General features: G+C 38.8%; 1 protein-coding gene across 1 annotated transcript in view; it reads right to left on the reverse strand.

Moving 5' to 3' along the window:
- The window catches only part of Scgn (secretagogin, EF-hand calcium binding protein), a 31375-nt gene extending 12320 nt beyond the window's left edge, over positions 1–19055 (reverse strand). Inside the window, exons 1-6 of the mRNA XM_042683989.1 lie at positions 18974–19055; positions 18083–18153; positions 11368–11460; positions 8287–8376; positions 6858–6914; positions 6421–6498 (exon numbers count right to left, since the gene is read on the reverse strand). Coding sequence (XP_042539923.1) covers positions 6421–6498; positions 6858–6914; positions 8287–8376; positions 11368–11460; positions 18083–18153; positions 18974–19055 — 471 coding nt within the window. The remainder of the gene's footprint in view (positions 1–6420; positions 6499–6857; positions 6915–8286; positions 8377–11367; positions 11461–18082; positions 18154–18973) is intronic.
- Between the last annotated feature and the right edge of the window lie 210 nt (positions 19056–19265).

The raw sequence follows: 19265 nt of genomic DNA on the forward strand, positions 1-19265 counted from the left end.
GCTTGAGCTCTGGGCCTGAGCACTGTCTCTGAGCTCTTCAGCTCAAGGCTAATGCTCTACCACTGGAGCTACAGAGCCACTTCTAGTTTTCTGGTGGTTTATTGAAGATAAGAGTCTCACAAACTTTCCTGCTTGGGCTGTTTTGAACCATGATCCTCAGATCTCGTCCTCTTTAATAGCTAGGATTACAGGCATGAGCCACCAGCACCCGGCAGCTAGGGTAGCAATTTTACATAAGGTGCTATAAGGGCTCTAGAAATAGAGTCTCATGTCTTAATAACTCTGTAAAATTCTGGGTGTATTGGGGAATGAAAGCTCTTCCTTCTCAGGCAAGAGACATCTTGGGGAAGGAGAATTGTGCAGCATTCTCTTTAGAATGAAAAATATATTTCCTTGTATTTTTTAATATCTTTATGGACTCAATAATGATTGTGAAATGCAAATTTATGTTAAGTCATTACTAGGTTGATAGTGACTTCTCTTCAGTTTGGCAATTCCTCTAACTATACACCCAAATTATAACTATTGTCTTGTGGTAGAACAGGCAACAACTGATAACTGATCATTTGAGTGGAATGGATGACCAATGTGAAAAATACATAAATATTGATCACAAAAAGTGAAACTTACAGGTCTCTACCTTGTCTAGTCTCTCTATAAGTTAGCAGCTTACTTTTTTCACCTAACAATATATGAACAATATGAACCATGAATCTTAAATTTTTGATCTCTAAAACTGTGAAGTAAATAAATCTCTTTTCTTTATATTATCCAGCCTTGAGTATTTGTTAACAACAAAGTAATACAGTAGCCAATAAGATTTCCTAACTAGATTTGGAGTGATAAGAGAAAGCATGAGAAAGAAAAAGAGAAAGAGTATGATTTCAAAAGTTTTGCCTTGAATAACTTGAAAACATCAAGTTCACATTAACTGAAAAAAGATCACTAGTGGAACAGGTTTGTGAGGGAAGGTCAGCATTTCAAGTTTGGCATTCTAAGCTGGAGAGAGCTATTAGATGTCAAAGTGGAGAGTCATACCCAAGGATAGCCAAGACAATCAGAGGAATAGTTTGAAGCAGAGATATAAATTAGAGGCCATCAGTCTTGAGCTATTGTGATGGAGACACAGAAAGATACCTTTATCTTGAGACTGAGCCCAGACATGCCTCAGACTTGCCTGGATCAGTGAAATGACTGCCTAGAACCAGGAAAAGAAGCAAACTGCAAGTCAGCTTTTTGAGTCCAGAGATGAAGAAGGAGGGTCAAGACCATGCAGAGAACAGAAGTCGGCCTAACTTCATACAATTCTCTTTTCCTGTCAAGGTAGAAGATTTTGTTATTTTGCAAGTTAGAATATGGAACTCAAACTATTGGTGATCTTCACTCATCTCCCAGGAACATTAGGTTACATTGTACCAAGCCAAATATTGTCTAGTAATATGTCCTCTATGCAGACAGCAGATCATTCCCCCTGCCTACTGTGACTATACCTCTACAACACAAGAGGATTTCATAATAGGCTACTTCCTTTTCTAAAGCATCAGTTAGGAATCTGGAGAAGACGAGATGTGCAGGCCTTAGCTCCAGCTCACTTAGTCATGCTTTGAACTCTATTCAAATGTACCAGTCCTTATTCGGTTCGATTTGAATTTGTGTAGCAGGTTACATCACTTAAGCATAGCATTTGATGTTGAACCTCAGAACTGAACCTTTAATATAGTATTGCCATGACTGGTTCATTTCTCAATGAAAATCTATTAAAGCAGCAATAATGTGATTTCACTTTTGGTGAGTTACTTAGAACTTAGGATGTGATGTACAAGACACTATGTTGAAAAGGAACTTTACAACGTGGGGGCAGGAGGGAGGAGTTGGGGAGGTGGGGAAGGAAGGGATGGTAGGAGGAAAACAAAGGAGGAGGTGACAATGCTCAATAGGAAATATACTCAATACCTTACTCATGTAACTCCTCTGTACAGTATTTCTACAATTTAAAAAACATACAAAAGAAAGAAAAGAAAAAAAGGAACAGGATGTGGAAGTCATTTTTTGTAAAGGTTAGGTTTCTAAAATTAATACCTTTATAACTCAAGAACTGAGTCTATTTAAAAATATAAGAATTCCTAAAAAAGATCAATATTCCAGGTCCAAAATCTGTTTATTTACAAAATATAGTCATCGCTGTTAAACTAGGAGAAAAAAAATGAAAATGTGTGACCAAAAAGCTCATTAGACTTGGTTCATCTTCTGCTCACACTCAGTTCTTTGTCTGAAAACCCACCAAATTATCCCACTCTTAGCTAACAGCTCAAAATGTCAAGAGCTAATAATGGAGCTTGATCAAGCACCAGCCCATCTGCATAGGACAAGTTAGAAAAAAAAGTGTGCTTAACTTTTAGCACACACACATAGAAGAGCTCCAAGGACTTAGTAAGGTGACATAGAGAATAACAGGACTTTTATGGCCAATGGCCAATTCTCAGTATCTCCAAGTTGAATCATACCACTTGGGATCTTTCTGCTGAGCCTTTCTCTGTGGTGAAGTGAGAGCTTCACCCTAGTCACAGCTGTAAAGCATAGAGCTCAGCACCACCAAGATAATCTGCTTTAAGTCCTTCTTGTCCTTCTTGAGAAAGTTCATCTATATAATGTCATGAAATGATATCAAACTGACAAACACTCCAGGAGGGAGCAGAAGCCACAAAGAAGTACAAGGTTACAAGGAATACAGATAGGTAATCCCAAAAAGAAATATTTATTTTGGCATGGCTTAAACATAGCTGGCTCTTAAGTAACAACTGGACATTGAGTTAATTTGCATTAAGTAGCTTACTGTGTATATCAGGTTTCGTGTGAGTGCTTGGGACATAAAGATGCCATCTTGCTGGGCACCAGTGGCTCACACCTATAATCCTAGCTACTTAGGAGGCTGAGATCTGAGAATCGCCATTTAAAGCAAGCCTGGGCAAGAAAATCTGTGAGACACTTATATCCAATTAACTATCAAAAAAAAAAAAAAAAAAGCCAGAAGTGAAGCTGTGGCTCACACTTAAGTATGCTAACCTTGAACAACAACAACATAACAAAAACAAAACTCATGGACAGCGTCCAGGCCCTAAGTTCAAGCCCCAGGACTGGCAAAATGCCATTTTATCCTTGAGGAGTGTGTAACTAATTGGGGGGGGGGTAATAGTACCCACAAACACACCTGTTCCATATTTAAAATATTCCATATTTAAAATATATTTGGCTCTCACCCAATCTAATAGTCTGATCTGTCACCCTCTATCACCCGGAGGGCATCAATGGCCTCGTATGAATCTTCTTAATACCATCTTGTCCAACTCAAGCTCTTTTCAACACAGTAGCCTTTGCTTCAAACCCTCTAGTAGCCTTCCATCCAACTCAGAATAAAGCTAAGTCCTTACAGTGGCTAAAAATCCCATCATGCTCTTGTTGCAATTTAGTCACCTTTTCACTTAGTATGCTCAACTACACTGGTTCTCCTTGTTTAAAAAAAAATCCCAGGCATGGTCTTCCCTGAGGGCCTGTGCCTGCTATACCTCAGTCCTTTACATCCCACCTTCCCAAGAGGCTATCCTGATGCGCCCTCCAGTCCCCCACTATAGCTGACCTGCTGGCATATTCATCCCCTGCCTGTCCCTACTTTTCTACTTCACTCATTACTCTCTGTCATGCAACCCAATTTATTATTCATGTTGTTCATTGTCGGTCTCTCTTTTGCACATTTTGTCTCACTATTGAATCCTTAGTGACTGGAATAGTGCCTGGGGTATAATAAGTATCTGAGGAGTTTTTGTGCAGTGACTGAAATGATGAGTGACTATGATGTTAACATGGTACCATGCAAAGTACACAGAGCAGGGATTCACTTGTAGAAGGCCATGGAGTTTTTTTAAAGAAAGATAATACCTAAGTGAATCTCCAAGAATGAGCCTGACCAATGAGCAAGAAGAGATATAGAAACAAAAATGGCTAAGCTGTATCAAGAAGTCAGAAAGCAGTGATTTCAAATTGTGAGCTCAAAGTGAGGAAGAATCCTTCAGAGTCAAAATGTTGTATGCAATGAGCAAGAAGAGATATAGAAACAAAAATGGCTAAGCTGTATCAAGAAGTCAGAAAGCAGTGATTTCAAATTGTGAGCTCAAAGTGAGGAAGAATCCTTCAGAGTCAAAATGTTGTATGTTCAAGAAATACTAGGGCTGGGAAGGTGGCTCAGTGGTAGAGTGCTTGCCTTGCGTGCCTGAGGCCCTGAGTTCGATTCCTCAGCACCACATAAGCAAAAAGAAAAAAGCTGAAAGTGGCACTGTGGCTCAAGTGGTAGAGTGCTAGCCTTGAGCTGAAGAGCTGAGGGACAGCGCCCATGCCCAGAGTTCAGGCCCCACAACCGGACCCCCCCCAAAAAAAAAGAAAGAAAGAAAAAAAAGAAATACTGGAAACATTCTGGAGATCCAAAATGCAGATATATTCATTGTGCATGTTTTATAAATTAATAAAACTCAGGTAATAATTTTCAGTACAAACATTTGATTAAATTGATGTTTAAAAACATGCTCCAATAGAAAAGAAATCTCCTTATTTGTCTGGCCTCCTAGTAGTTTAGTGTCAAATTTCTTTTTGATATCATTTCTTCGGTGACAGGGTTCCATTGGAGTTAGAACAAAGGGAACCTAGACACTGAGCTGAGAAAGTGCTTCTTGTTTCAGGGGGATTTTCCACCTCACATTGAATTGCTGAGTACATGTTTACTCTGAATTCTGAACATGATTTTCCATTCTAATAAAACAAATCATCATAGTAAGAAGCCAAGCTCCTTCCCTAATTGAGATCCTATCTTGGGACTTGTTTCTCTCCCTGTCCAAGCCATTAACAAGACATCATGGTAAGAGCACTTTTTTTTTTTCTCAAAGCTGACACAAAGTATGTCTCACTCAAGGCAGCATTCTGGCAGGTCAGAGTCCAAGTAAACCAAGAGGACTTATCTTCTAGTCTAACAAGTGCCTTTGGTTGAGTAACAGTTATTATCAGGTATGCAGTCTCCAAAACTTTCAGTATCTGGAAACCTAATTAAAGGCCTGTTCATCATCCAGAGGCCCATATTTTAAAAGAGATCCACACACTCTTCTAAGTACTATTTGTCCTTATCTATAAGCCATAAGGCTCAGTAAGGGCTGTCTGTTCAAAAAAAAATATTGGTGGCCAGGCACTAGTGGTTCAGGCATATGATCCTAGCTTCTCAGGACACTAAGATCTAAGGATCAAGATCCAAAGCTAGTCTGGGCAGACAAGTCTGAGAGACTTACTTCCAATTAACCATCAAATAGCCAGAAGTGAAGATGTGGCTCAAGTGGTAGGATATCAGCCTTGGTGGAAAAATTCAAATAAGAACATGAAGACTTAAGTTGAAATCCTAGAACCCATCCCCACCAAAGACACACACACACACACACACACACACACACACACACACACACACACACACACACACCTCTTTATATAATAAATATGACAATGCTATGAGCCTTCTTAGCAAACAACTTCCTCACTAGTTTGGAAATCTGAAGATATGGTGAAAATGGAGATAGGAAGGAGATAGAAGAGAGCAGGAGGGGATCCAAAAGCAATTAAGTGTGAACTGTAGACTAGAACTGGGAGAGATGCATCAAATCCAGAATGAGGATAAGTTCATCAAAGGCAAATTCTTCTTTACCATTTTCTAAGGAGCTTGACATTGAAGTAGTGTTTCACTCAGGAAAAGGCTAAGTCCTAAGAGGGTATGATATAAGGACAACAAGGACCACAATCACTACCAGAAGAGTTAAGGAGTACTGAGTAGTCATAGTCTACACAGAATGCACAGTGGCTCATAAACATCAACTCATTTCGCCCTCCTAGTATTTAACCATGATTAACCCCCACTTTACAGAAGAAATAAGCAATGTTGAGACTTAATACTCATCCTAAGTTATAGCTACTAAGTGGCAGAAGAAAGACATACATCCTCTTCCCTCTCCCTTCTTTCTCTGTCCTCCCACTGTTCCAAATCAACACACTGAGTGAGTGCAATAATCTATTCTGGTGAGAGGCAGCTGTTTGATTCTGATGGCTGAGGCCATGTTTACTTGTTTCAATATTGACTTTAACACTGAGTTCATTGGTCTGGTGCAACACTGAGTTTATTGGTGTGGTGCTTAGAAACCAAAGGTTAAATGATCTTTCCTGGCTCCCTTAAGACAGGTGATCAGCCTCCTCCCTTAAACACCTGCAATTTATTGGTGAGAGAGGTTAAAACAGTTCAATTTTAGGCCATGTTCTCCAGAGTTGAGATGTTCTTTAAGCATCTGTCACCTGCACAGCGGCAGGAAAGCTGCCCTGCTGAAACAAGACTCCATTACCCACCATGGTGCCCGTGTATTCTTCCAGTTTAGCTTCAGAAACAGCCTTGCTGTGATGGAGGAAGAGGTCTCGGAGGAAGTTCTGTAACACCAAGGCATTTTATGTAGTAAACAAATAAGTTAGAAAGGGGTCCAGAGGCCTTTGTCCTGGGGAATATAGTTTCAACAAGCAAGACATAAAAACTATTTACAGGATGCCTTTGCAATCCAGAGAATAGTTCTATACATGAAAAACAATCACAAATGCTCAGTTTTACCTCTTTCCCAAAGACAGACACATGACTTGCACTTTCTAAATCTTCTAAACATAAATACATTTTTTTCTATTAAAAAAAGATTTATAGATTCAAATCTATGTTTCTTGGATCCACAGAAACCAAATTCATCGTGCACATCAATCCACCCACCCTTCACCCAGTGGCAGTGCCCAGGAACACTTACACGCAACTCCACAGCTGATATGAAGCCACTGCTGTCCGCATCATACTTGCGCCAAATCTGAAATACACAAGTCACCAATGCAATTGTCCTCAGAGACTCTGGGATTGACTACGGTGTTTTTGTTTTTGTTTTTAATGATTCTCCACCTGAAAATAAGTACTTGGCTAGATGCAAATTGACTTGTAATGAGGAGCTACAGTCTTATTTTGGTGACAGCAGATTTGGACAGAATTCATCAGAAATGTACTGCAGTGTATACTCAGAGCCATGAAAGAATTCATTTATGTTATTTTCTATTTATGTTATTTTCTACTTCAGCTATAATACTGCAATGTTTAATGAAAATTATTCAAAAGAAACTTTTGTCCACATAAAATAGATGTTGTGGAAGTGGAATTTATTACCTTGAAAGATAAAGACTTAACAAAAACTAACTCTGAATAATGAATTTTAGAGGCTTCTGGTTGAGTTTTTACAAAATTAATTTCCTATACAATTATTTCACAGTACACATACCTTCTGACAGAGTATTGATAACCATTTCAGGGCTTGTTTACTTGCACTGTGTATATTTGTACATGCTCTTGAAATTATCACTCAATTATAAAAAAATACTTGTTCTATTTTGCATTTCTTGGGTTACTTGAAAATATTATGGCCCATTCAAATCTCACCTGTGCTTGCTTGATTGTACCAGAAGGTAAACATAATAGTACAAAAGGATGCTAAGCTACATGTCCTAAGTGGGGATGTGGAGATTGCTTCAGGAATGGGGCCCTGGACATAGTGGCTGTCTTGAGTCTCTTGCTGCGGCCTTGGACAAACTCAGAACTTCCTTTCCTGGTATTTCCTACAGAGCAATCACATTTAGAAGCTGAGAGGGATTTACTGAAACAAAGAGGCCAGAGGAGTCATCAATACTGCCTTTAGCTTTCACTCAAGTCAGAATGTCCACTGACTAGACCAGCACTCTAACAAATTATGGCTTGACTGGACTTGCATTCAAAATTAGAGTGAACTGATAACATTTGATGAAAAGCAGTGTCACATAGAGTCTGGATTTTTAGACAGCACTCTCAAAAGACAACAGTTCACTGAGGCTCCACAGGATCACTGACTTTAGGTAGTATGCATGCTCCCCAGGCTGCACAGCCCCCTCACAACACCCTTTCTATCCTCCCATTACATTCTTCAGCCCACCTTCCTGGCCCTTATCTAAGCCTTCCATTAGCCTAGATTAAAGGAGCCCATCAGTTCAGGAGCATCTCAGGCCAGGAATGAGAGAACACACTGGAGATGGGCACCAAAGGCCTGGCAGACTAAGGGCTTGGTCCTATCCTCTCTGCATGTCTTCTATATAGGAACTGTGCAGGGAATAGGAGGGAGCCACAACCCTCTTTCTCAAAGGAAGTTATAAGCAAACACTCACCTGCATGAACTCGACACTGCTGTCCAAGGGGGTTTCCAGGCGAAAGAGCAGTAGAAAGTTTTCATCCTCAGATAAAAACATACTAGAAAGCTAAAGGAACAAAATAACAGTCATGGATACGGGTCAGTGTTCATTTAAGGAGTGCTCCCTGGAAAAAATGCATGATAGTACATATTGTAAAACAAGCTTATCTCAAGATTGAAAACTCAGCTTGCAGTTCTGTACCCTTGATCCTCATTCATTGATTTATTAGCTCTTTCAAAAAGTATCATACTCCTGTTAGATACAAAATACTGTGAATAGCTGCCTTCCATGAGTTTGCAATACACAATAATAATAATATCTTATATATTATTATGTGTAATTATATATTGTAATTATATGTTTATATTATATTCATATAATTACATAATCATGCATATGTACTTTATAATTAAATTGTATAATATAATTATATAATGTCATATACAATGTTTAATATATAATATAGAGTTAATATATAATATATATTATACATATAATATATAGTACATATACTAAATATAATATACTATACATAGTATATATTAGCATATTATATATAATATATATTACATATTATATGTAATTACTAGTATATTCAGCACTTAATATGTTCAGGTACTATTCTAAGAACTTCTAGTATTGAATTAACTTTATAATAATCAAAAACAAAAATGTCAAACAATGATCATATGGGCCAGGCATTGCTGTAAGATTCATTGATAAACACTAACTCATTTAACCCTAATGACCAACTGCAAGTTACACACATGCCATATAGGTATTTTCAGATTCTGGGCTACACAAAGTCAAAGGATGTATCAAAGTTATATTGGTCAAAAATGGTAGAATGCAAGCACACTTTTTCTGACTAGACTTTGCTGGTGAGATGTCATATATATATATATATATATATATATATATATATATATATACACACACATATATATGTATATATATATATATATATTATATATATAAAATACTTCAGTGTCCTATGTAAAAGCAGCAGTGATTGTGGCCTGTGTGGATTCTTGAGTGTTGGCTGTGACTTAATACTCCTCCATTGTTGGTGTCTATTGGATACTACAACATTCAAGCATGGTAAGTTCACCCAGTCAGCATGACTGATTTCCTTCTCTCACTCCCATGACATAGCAGTATCTTCTTCCCCTAATGATTATAACATGTTGCAGCACACTGACCAGTTTTGTCAGTTCTTTAAGTGTGCATTGTCTCCTTGGTTGTCCCTGTAAGCAGTCATTGTAGTGCAAGCCCAGGGAAGGTGCCCTTGTGGGGTTTTAGTGTGCTTACTCACACTCTCACTCACATCCCCTAGTTCGATGCACATCAGCTCAATGAATTCCACTCCTGTGTAACATAAGCCAATAGACGAGACGACACATTCTGCTAGCCCTCTACTAGATGCCTACCACGTGGCAGCCATCACCATGGTGATTATCGTTTATCATCTTATTACATTCCCAACACAAGTTCTCTGGGATTGATAGCTATCAGTGTTCCCCTTTTCCTTGAGTTAGGCTTTAGAGTAGAATTAAATTCCTTCTTTATTACTCACCAATTATTTAATCTTGGGCAATTTGACATTTCATGCTTTTGTTCTTCATTTGTAAACTAGTAAAATAGACAGCTAATACTTATATAAAGACTAAAAGGAGAATGAGTCAATAGTAACAGACTGTTTAGCAGAATAGCTGCTGTGCATGACAGTGTTACACATTCTTTACTGCTGCGCTGGGGAAACTGAAGCTCAGAGGACTTTTCCTGGGGTCTTACATTCCACTATATTGACTTTGTGTTTTTCCCATCAACCCATACATGGTCACCTCTCTTCAGGGTTAAATGCTGTTTTTCACATAAGGATGGTATAGACTCTATTTACCCTCCCTTGTCAAAGAATTGCCTAACAACGCACTTCTCAGTATGTGTGCTGTTGTTAACCAGTATGTAACTGTAGGTAGAAAATATTCCACTGTAGTAACCTGTTTTGTAATTAAAGGAGACATATTCAGATAAGAAGTAGATTGTCATGTAGGGACAAAAGGTGAACAAATGCAGCAATGGTACTTGCTGGACACTACGTTGGGGAAATAAAAATGAAGTAGATTGTTGGGGCTGACTGAGTATAGTGACACAGGCCTGTAATCCCAGCTACTCAGGAAGCAGAGATAGAGAGGATCATGATTTAAAGGCAACATATGCAAAAAATTAATGAGATCCCATCTCAACAAACAAGCCAGGCACAGTGGTCCATGCCTATAATCCTAGCTATGTGGAAGACATAGGTAGAACGATTGTGGTCTGAGGTCAGCCCAGGCAGAAAGCAGGAAACCTAAAACAGTAACTAAAGCAAAAAGTGCTGGAGGGATGGTTCAAGTGATGCTGTGTTTTTCTAGTAAGTGAAAGGCCCTGAGTCAAACCCTATTACTGCCACATACACAAATAATAGAATATCCAAGGTACTGCATGATTAAGGCAGTTACTTGATTTGGTAGGCAGTCAATGAAAGTGACTTCAAAGGAAGCAAATAAAATACTTTCTGGTAGGAGGATTTTTTTCTTAGTTAGAGTGCTGGAGATTGAACCCAGGTCCTCATACATGCTAAACAAATCCTCTACCACGTAAGCTATATAACCCATTATTTTAGGGTAATTTTTCCAATTTCTACCGAGAGCTAGTACTGAAGTATAAATTTTTTAAATCAGTATGTTTTTCTTATCCCAAGGATAATTTTTATAAGACACTGTGCCAAGAGACAATGTTAGATCAGATAACTGAAAGGCCTTTGCCATCTCAATTCCCCATTGACCTAAATAAAAATCAGGAAAGAATTGCATACTCTTTGTTACTAAGCAGGTGAAAAGAAGCTAGATAATTATTTTTAAAAATTATGCCAACTGCATTGCAGGAAGTTCGTCTTTCCCAGTTGAATGCAGATTCATTCATTCTTTTAGTGGAAATCACAGTCCAAAAAGATAATATCCAAGAAGAAGCAGTCAAGAAAGCTATTGCCGAGAAAAATACAACCATGAGCAGTACCTGCTTCATCTGTACGCGGCCATCTTTAGAGATATTATGGGCTGTCGTAAGTTGCTGTTTCACTTTGTGCATATTTTCTTCCATGAGTGCATCCTGCAATAGGCCACAAATCACCACATTTAGCCAATGAAATCCCCAAAACATAGTTAGGATAATAAGTATTCACCTGGCTTACTCATTACATTATTCTAACCAGGAAAATTGAGTGATCCTACTATTTTGTAGGAGAGAGCAAGGGATTGATATTTCTTGAACAACCAACCATCAAAATCTTGACTATGTGAAATGCGTAAAATTACTGAGATAGGTATAGAAAGAAGCTGAGAACCTGGAGCGCTAGATTAATTTGAATATAGTTGTGTGTTTGGTTTCTAGAAAGGACTGAGTTGTCAGTAATATATAGATGCTCTTCCTAAGGACTTAAAGGGTTTAAATCCTTAACTGAAAATTCTCTGCCTTTTTGCAGGAAATGGGGTAGAAGGTTCTGGGGCTTGAACTCAGGGCCTGGGTTCTCACTTGAAGGGGTTTTTATCCTCAAGGCTAGTGCTCTACCATTTGAGCCACACACCCGCTTCTGGCTTTTTTGATGTTTAATTGGAGATAAAAGTCTCATGGGCTTTCCTGCCATGGTTGGCTTTGAACTCAATCCTCAGGTCTCAGCCTCCTAAGTAGCTAGGAAACTAGGCATGAGGCACTGGTACCTGAGTCTCTTTGAATATTTTTTATATTTGAGCTACATACATTCAAATTCTCTATTACTGGCTAAAAAAATTTTCAGGTTTTATTGTTCTTATTTTTCTCTTTAGTCCTGATTGAATGGCCTGTCAGTTATACTTGTTTGTCCTTAAGCAGTTAGCTCTTCATTTGATCTTTTTCATATATGTTTTCCATGGGTTAGAAGATCTAGTAGAAGAGCAAGGCAAACTCTCTGCCTTCTAGATCTTCAGGTATGAGGAATACTCTGATTCATGATATCTACTACTACACTCTGAATCAAACTATACACTTCTTTCAGAACAGTCTTGGTAAATTGAAGGAAAAGAGTGAAGGAAAAAAGAATCAGGGAATATTAGACACCTTCTTCTTTTTTTGCCAATCCTGGGGCTTGAACTCAGAGCCTGGACTCTGTCCCTGAGCCTCTCTGTGCTCTACCACTTGGGCCACAACAACACTTCTAGATTTTTCTGTTTATATCGTACTGAAGAATCAAACCCAGGGCTTCATGATGCTAGGCAAGCACTCTACCACTAAGCCACATTCCCGGCCCATAGATACTCTTCTCTAAGACTGATGGGAAAATAGGTCAAAGGAGTGACTTAACATGCAGCTGGATATTGGCAGAACATGACAGAAACCAGAACTTTGGAAAGTACAGTGTATACTTATCACCCCACCTTGCTGTTACCTTATGGGACAGCACCTAGCAGAGGAAATGAAAAATGGTTCAAAACAGATCCAATGAGAACTTGGTGATTTGCTTTGGTATATTTTTTTCAAGATAGATTTTGGCAGTTAGTTAAATAATAGGACTGTCTAAATATCATGTAGACTCACAAATTTGAAATCCTCTTGGAAATGCAAAGAGCACTATTGGCCAGTGGAACAACTTTATGCTAAGGGAGATCCAGAGCATTATTATAACATCGTTATAAGATATTGGCCCTTGACATTGGAATCCTAAATCACTAGTGGCAGTAGATGAATAGACAGCCAATATTTGATGGTGGGTTTCATCAGTGAATAGAAAAGATACTCTGAGCTGAGATAATTGAAGAAATTGGATCCCTTATTATCATCTTAATTTTCTAGATTTCCAAAGACTGATGTGAATGCCACAAGAATGGGAAGCCACCAACTTTCATGTCAACCAAATAGCTAATCATATGCATTTGTGGGGGGGGGGGTATGGTTGTGGAGCTTGAAGTCTGGATCTGGGCGCTGTCCCTCAGCTCTTCAGCTCAAGGCTAGCACTCTACCACTTGAGCCACAGCACCACTTCTGGCTTTTTTTTTTCTGCTTATGTGGTGCTGAGGAATCAAACCCAGGGTCTCATGCATTCAAGGCAAGCGTTCTACCACTGAGCCACCTTCCCAGCCCTCATATACATATTTTTGTCATCAAATACAAAAATGAAATTGTGTTTCCTTTTGTCTTGTTGTTTTTGCAGGACAAGATAAAAACATGTTTTTGTTGTTTTTTTTCAGAAATGGATAAAGTGCAGAGAGATGAATAAATGAATGTCTCACATATCCCAAACTGAATACTAGACAGTGAGAGCTACTTTCATTTATTATAAATGAATAATAAACAGCTAAAAAGTTTGTTTATTATTCATTTATTATCAATATAAATTGCAGAGAAGGGTAAGATTGTAAAACAGTTTAAAGTTTTGTTAATAAGAACTAATGATAAAATGGTTGGTTCTTTAGATAGCAATTTTAAATTCTATTAAACATGCTAGCCCAAACCACTAGCATTTGTGACTGAGACAATGTATTAATCAAATGGATTTGGGTATCCTATCTGTACCAAGACCATCTGCTAGACTGTTGGCTTTGGTTTCGTATTTAGAATGATTAAAATAAGTGATTAAAATAAGAGGACTTGGACAGATTGACTCTGTAAATACACCACACAAATGTATTCATTTAATAATCATAAACAGAATAATCAAAGGGCTAGTTAAGAAAATTAATATCGGAAGTGGTGCTGTAGCTCAAGTGATAGAGAGCTCACCTTGACCTGAAGAACGCAGGGACAGAGCCCAAGCTCTCCTGAGGAAATGGGTGGCCCAAAACATGATTGTTCCCATTTTATGGTCATAAAAACTGAGACTTAGGGAATTTAAGTAGCTTGTTGGTATCATTTAGCTATAAGATCAGAGCTGGTACAGCCAAAGCGGATTTCTATCTCCACTCACTGTGAGGCCTTTCTGAAGTGGGTGCAAAAAGTTACATTTTTTAATCTTTATAGAAGAAAAAAGAATTTTGAGATCCCAAGATATCCTCCAACCAGATTCCCTCATACCTATCTAGTCTCCTAACCACAGATTGTGTGTGTGTGTGTGTGTGTGTGTGTGTGTGTGTGTGTGTGTGTGTGTATGTGTTTGGTAGTGTAAAGGATATTTTTAGGAGTCAGCTGGATCCAGCGCTATCTAGAAACCTGGAAGGCAATTTTGTGGGTGAGTGTGTCTGTGAAGGGGTCTTCAATGGAGCAATCAGCCCTGTGTGAATGGGCATTATCTGAATGGCTGGGGAAGGCAAATCAGTCTCCCCTCTTACTCCCTGAAAGCTAGGACATGTTCACCTCCTGTCTTGACCTCAGATGTCCAGGCTATTCTAGTACTGAGATTTCAGGTCTAACAACAGCCACCCCCTCCCTAGGTTCTCAGGCTTTGCCCTTAAACAGAGAACTACGCCTTCACCTTCCCTGATTCTGAGGCCTTCAGACTTGGACTGCACCATACTCTTAGAAATCCCAAGATCTCCAGTCTGCAGACAACCTATAATAGGACTTCTTAGTCATCATAATAGCGTGAGGCATTTTTCTTATTAGAAAACAATATATAATATACCATTATAGAATATATAATGTTGCTTCTGTCTTTCTTCCAAAGAAAGTTCATTAACATAGGCTATGTTGGTTGAAAATTCATTTTTATAACAAACAGAGATGGAGCCACAGTCACAGAAACAGATTCTATATGCCACCTTTAATTTGAGGGCATAGAGCCTTACATTTTGACCTTTTAGACCTCTAACTCTAGAGCCCAAGGATCCCTTGTCCCTAATGGAAAAAAGTCAGAGTTCTTTTGGTTGTTATTCCCCATCAATCCTTATTGAGATTTCAGGCCCCAGCAGGATACTTATGAGCCCCAAAGCAATGAAAGGGGCCGAAGGATGTGATATAACCTGCACCTGAGAGAGATAGTCACATAGAAACTGATGCTCTGGAATGGACTGGCTTTTTAAAAGAACAGCAGGAAGAGTCACATATAGCAGCAATAGTAGCAGTTGATTGTCTCATTAAGCCAATCCCTTCAGAAGCTGTGAGGAGTGGGTAATTACATGTAGCCTGGTTGCTCTCTGAGATTGACAAGCAGGCAGCTTGCTGTTAGAAAACTCAGAATCTTTCTGAGGTCTCTGTGACCCACTAATCAACAGAACAAATCAGGGCTATTCAGGTCTCTTGAAGTACCACTTGACAGAGCAAAAAGCTACAATCTCTACTGAACTTGATTAGGGCCTACTTGTTGTTCATCAAAGAAGAGCCCAGAATTAGACTATTTGTCCAGGAAGTATTGAGTGACCAGCTAAGGTCCTTATTGCCCTATTCCCACTGTATGGTCTCAGCGTTATGAAAGAAAATCAATGGTAAATTATTCCATTACTGGTTAACAATTTAAGCAACTTGTCAGAACTTTCTCCCTAGCCAAGTGCTAAGGAGAAAGGTACCTAGGGTAACTGCCATGCCTCAGTGGGACTCATTTGATTATATTAGAAACCCTTGCCCAAGGCAGTCACCGTTCCTCTGGGGATAGGAGATGAAATCTGACTTAGGGTGTTTGTAAAATAAAAATACATTGAAATCCTAGGGGCTGCATTTTAACAAATATTGATAATTTTGGCATATATTAATTGTTCAAAAAAAGAGGTTGCACTTACAAAGTTTGATTTGGTCTGGGCACTGGCGGCACATGCCTTAATCCTAGCTACTCAGGAGTTTGAGATTTGATGATCATGGTTCAAAGCCAGTTAATTCTCCAATGAACCACCAAAAAAGCCATAAGTGGAGCTGTGGCTCAAATGGTAGCATACAAGCCTTGAGCATAAAAGCTCAGGGATAGTGCACAGGCCCTGAGTTCAAGCTGCACCAAAAATGTATGTTTAAAAAAATTTTCCCTGGTCTGAAAGAGGCAAGAATACATAGGGGAAATATGCATGGGAAAGAGAAGCCAGAAATTTAGAGACAAGGATGGTATGATGGATAGCTTGATTAAAGGGACATAGGCACTATTTTTCTTTGCTTTAAGACTCATACTTCAATAAGCTGCAAACATTAGCTTAAGGTGAATGTATGGGGGGGGGCAACAATTCTCTCCCTCTGACATTTGCCCATTTGCCCAAATAGTTAAAGAACTTTGGGCACTGAGCATATCATCCTGGTGAAGGGGGAGGGGAAAACATTTGTGAAATGACTTCTCTTGCAACAAAAAAAAAATGCTTGCAAAGGAAAATACTTATCTCAAGGATGTACATGTGTTTTGAAGGGAGCACTTGTCAAAACCCATCAATTGTTCTAAAGGATGCTCAAGCAACTTTATTGTAATGACCTACATGTAATCAGCAGACCAACCTTGAAACTTCTGGACCCAATTGACAAAAGAGTGGACTAGCAAGAATGACTAAATATACCAGGTAACAGAATAAAGAGAAGCACTTATCCCAAGTTGAGTTTTGGCCAAACTCTTAATCTACTTTTTTTTAAACAATAAATACCCCTGAGCTTAGCACTTATTGCACCTGTTTTCCAATGTGCCAAAGGCGTGTCTGGATTATATATTGTCTGTCTACTTTTCCTTGGCTTTCATTCCTACTTTATTGTCTCTACCTTAATGTGTCCTTCAATTATATCTGTAACAGCATCATGAAATGTAATACTCGAGAGCCAGAGGGAGGCCACCACCATCAGGACATCACACAAAATCAGAGACACATACACAAAACGGAGGCAGAACAAGAGAGGCAGAAACATATAGAAAGAGTCAATAGGCCTGTGTGCCTGGTGAAGACAGATGGCAGCCTCTTGTTTTCTGAGCTGGCCTCTCTCAGCCCCAAACCCCCTCCCCAAGCAGTGTCCATGATGGAGACCTTCCTAGCCCTCTCACTGGCTTTTGATATGAGAATGTGATGCACTCCAAAATATCCTTCCAGGCAAATGATTGAAAGTCTGAGGATAAACCATTACAATTCACTTCAAAACAACTGCCCAGATTATGCATGACTGAATGAAGTTGGTTTTTTTCCCATACCAAGGCTGAATGCCTGAATGCCTCTATGAGTTTTTCCTCTTCTTTGCTACAGGAATCTTCAAGAATTAATCCATATCTCTCAAGGCTAGATTAGCCATCTGGGAGATCAACACTGAACATATGAATTGGTTTACATGTATATCTGAGCCATAAATATATTGGTTTCTTTCTAGTTTTTCATTCCCTGAGAAATCTACTATCTGTTCTAATAAAACATGTAATAGAAAAAAATAGATCTTCAATGGTTTACCACTTGCCATCAAAGGAATATAACATGTACTAAACACCTGCAACCCAAAAGCTCTTAGCATCTTTATTGATCCTACATCTATATTGGTCTTTTCTATCTTTTGATGTTTTGATCAAAGTGGGATACCCCATCTCCTGGTTTTGATCCATTAGCAGAGATGTAACCAAGGGAACATTTAAATCACAGTTGGTTGAGTCCACAGTCAGTATCTCTGAGTGGATGACAGATGTTACAATGAAAGTCAGTGACCAGCATGTCTAATGTTACCTTTGTATCTCTCATAAAACCTATCCAAATTGCTTCCTGTGAAATTACATGCATTCAGGAAGAAAAGAGGTCAGATGGGATTAATAGGTACAAATCAACAAAACACTTGTATGCTTATATTTCACTATGAGACGCATAAATCAATGCTTAGTGCTATAAGTACTTACATCAGTGCCCAGTTTTGTCAACATATGGTGAAAGAAATCATCAAGCTCCTTTTCTTCTATGTAACCTTTTTCTAAATTCAAGGAGATATGCATAATTATTAGCCACTTATCTAAAATAGCATGTGACTTAGAATTTATCTAAATTTGTTCTTAATTTACCAGTTTACAAGATCCCCACAGACACTGCTTTTTGTTGTTCTATTCTTTTTATTGTTCAGTATTCCTCTTTAGAATTTAGACAGTGAATACATGTTCCAGGGTAAATGATTTTTGCTGGGGTTTATACTGACATTTGGAGATTAAAAATATGCTACCAAACACTTGAATTTTAATTAATGAATGAGCTTTAGAATAAAGTTCAATGCAAAGATTTTGGAAATACTTCACAAGGGTAAATATTGAATTTAGTTGTGAGTGTTTTCACACAATATAGATATTTTCTGTTTCTTTATTAACAAAAACAAAGAAAAATAGTAAGTAGTTACATTTTGTTTTTATGGAAACTTTTTTGTGGAGAGATAGTAAATTTGAAAGTTGATAAAACTTACCCAACTTTTGAGAAAGTGGGAAGAGGGAAAGAACAGTAAATCTGACATCACGTACTTGAATCTCATGCCTTGAATACATACAAAATACTCTTTGACATCATACATATCTATATTTATGTATATCAATGCATAATATATACTGACATATATTATATGCACACACCCTGAATTTTCACCAAGGTTTCTAGATGTGCAAGAGCAATATACCAGTCGTATGTGAAATATACCGCACTAGTTATGCTGTTTTAATAACGCAGGCAGACTGCTTTACTTCAGAAAAAGACTGCAGAGAAGGAGACAATCCAGATGCTTCACCTGTGTGCAAACAGCTGGTCCTACTCACCATCAGCATCAAAGCGCTGCCAGACTTTCCAGAAGCCAGCGGCATCCAAAGGCCTGGATGTGGGTTTGAGAGCGCTGTCCATGGTGCTGACCGCCTGCCACTAGAGCGCTAGGATCCACGCAACTTAGGGAAGAACTCCCTTCAACTGCTGCCGGGCTCCTCTGTCTGCTTCTTTTTTTCTCTGCTTATCAGCTAGTGGTCGGTGGCGCTGGCTCGAGGCCAGTTGGAGTGGGGACTGGTGGCAAGGGGGCGTCGCTGAGCCGCGAACTCTCAGGGAGATCCGCTGCTGGCA

The sequence above is a fragment of the Dipodomys spectabilis genome, unplaced genomic scaffold (genome assembly GCF_019054845.1).
Source record: "Dipodomys spectabilis isolate Male_0828 unplaced genomic scaffold, ASM1905484v1 ptg000085l, whole genome shotgun sequence".
NCBI classification, from domain to species: Eukaryota; Metazoa; Chordata; class Mammalia; order Rodentia; family Heteromyidae; genus Dipodomys; species Dipodomys spectabilis.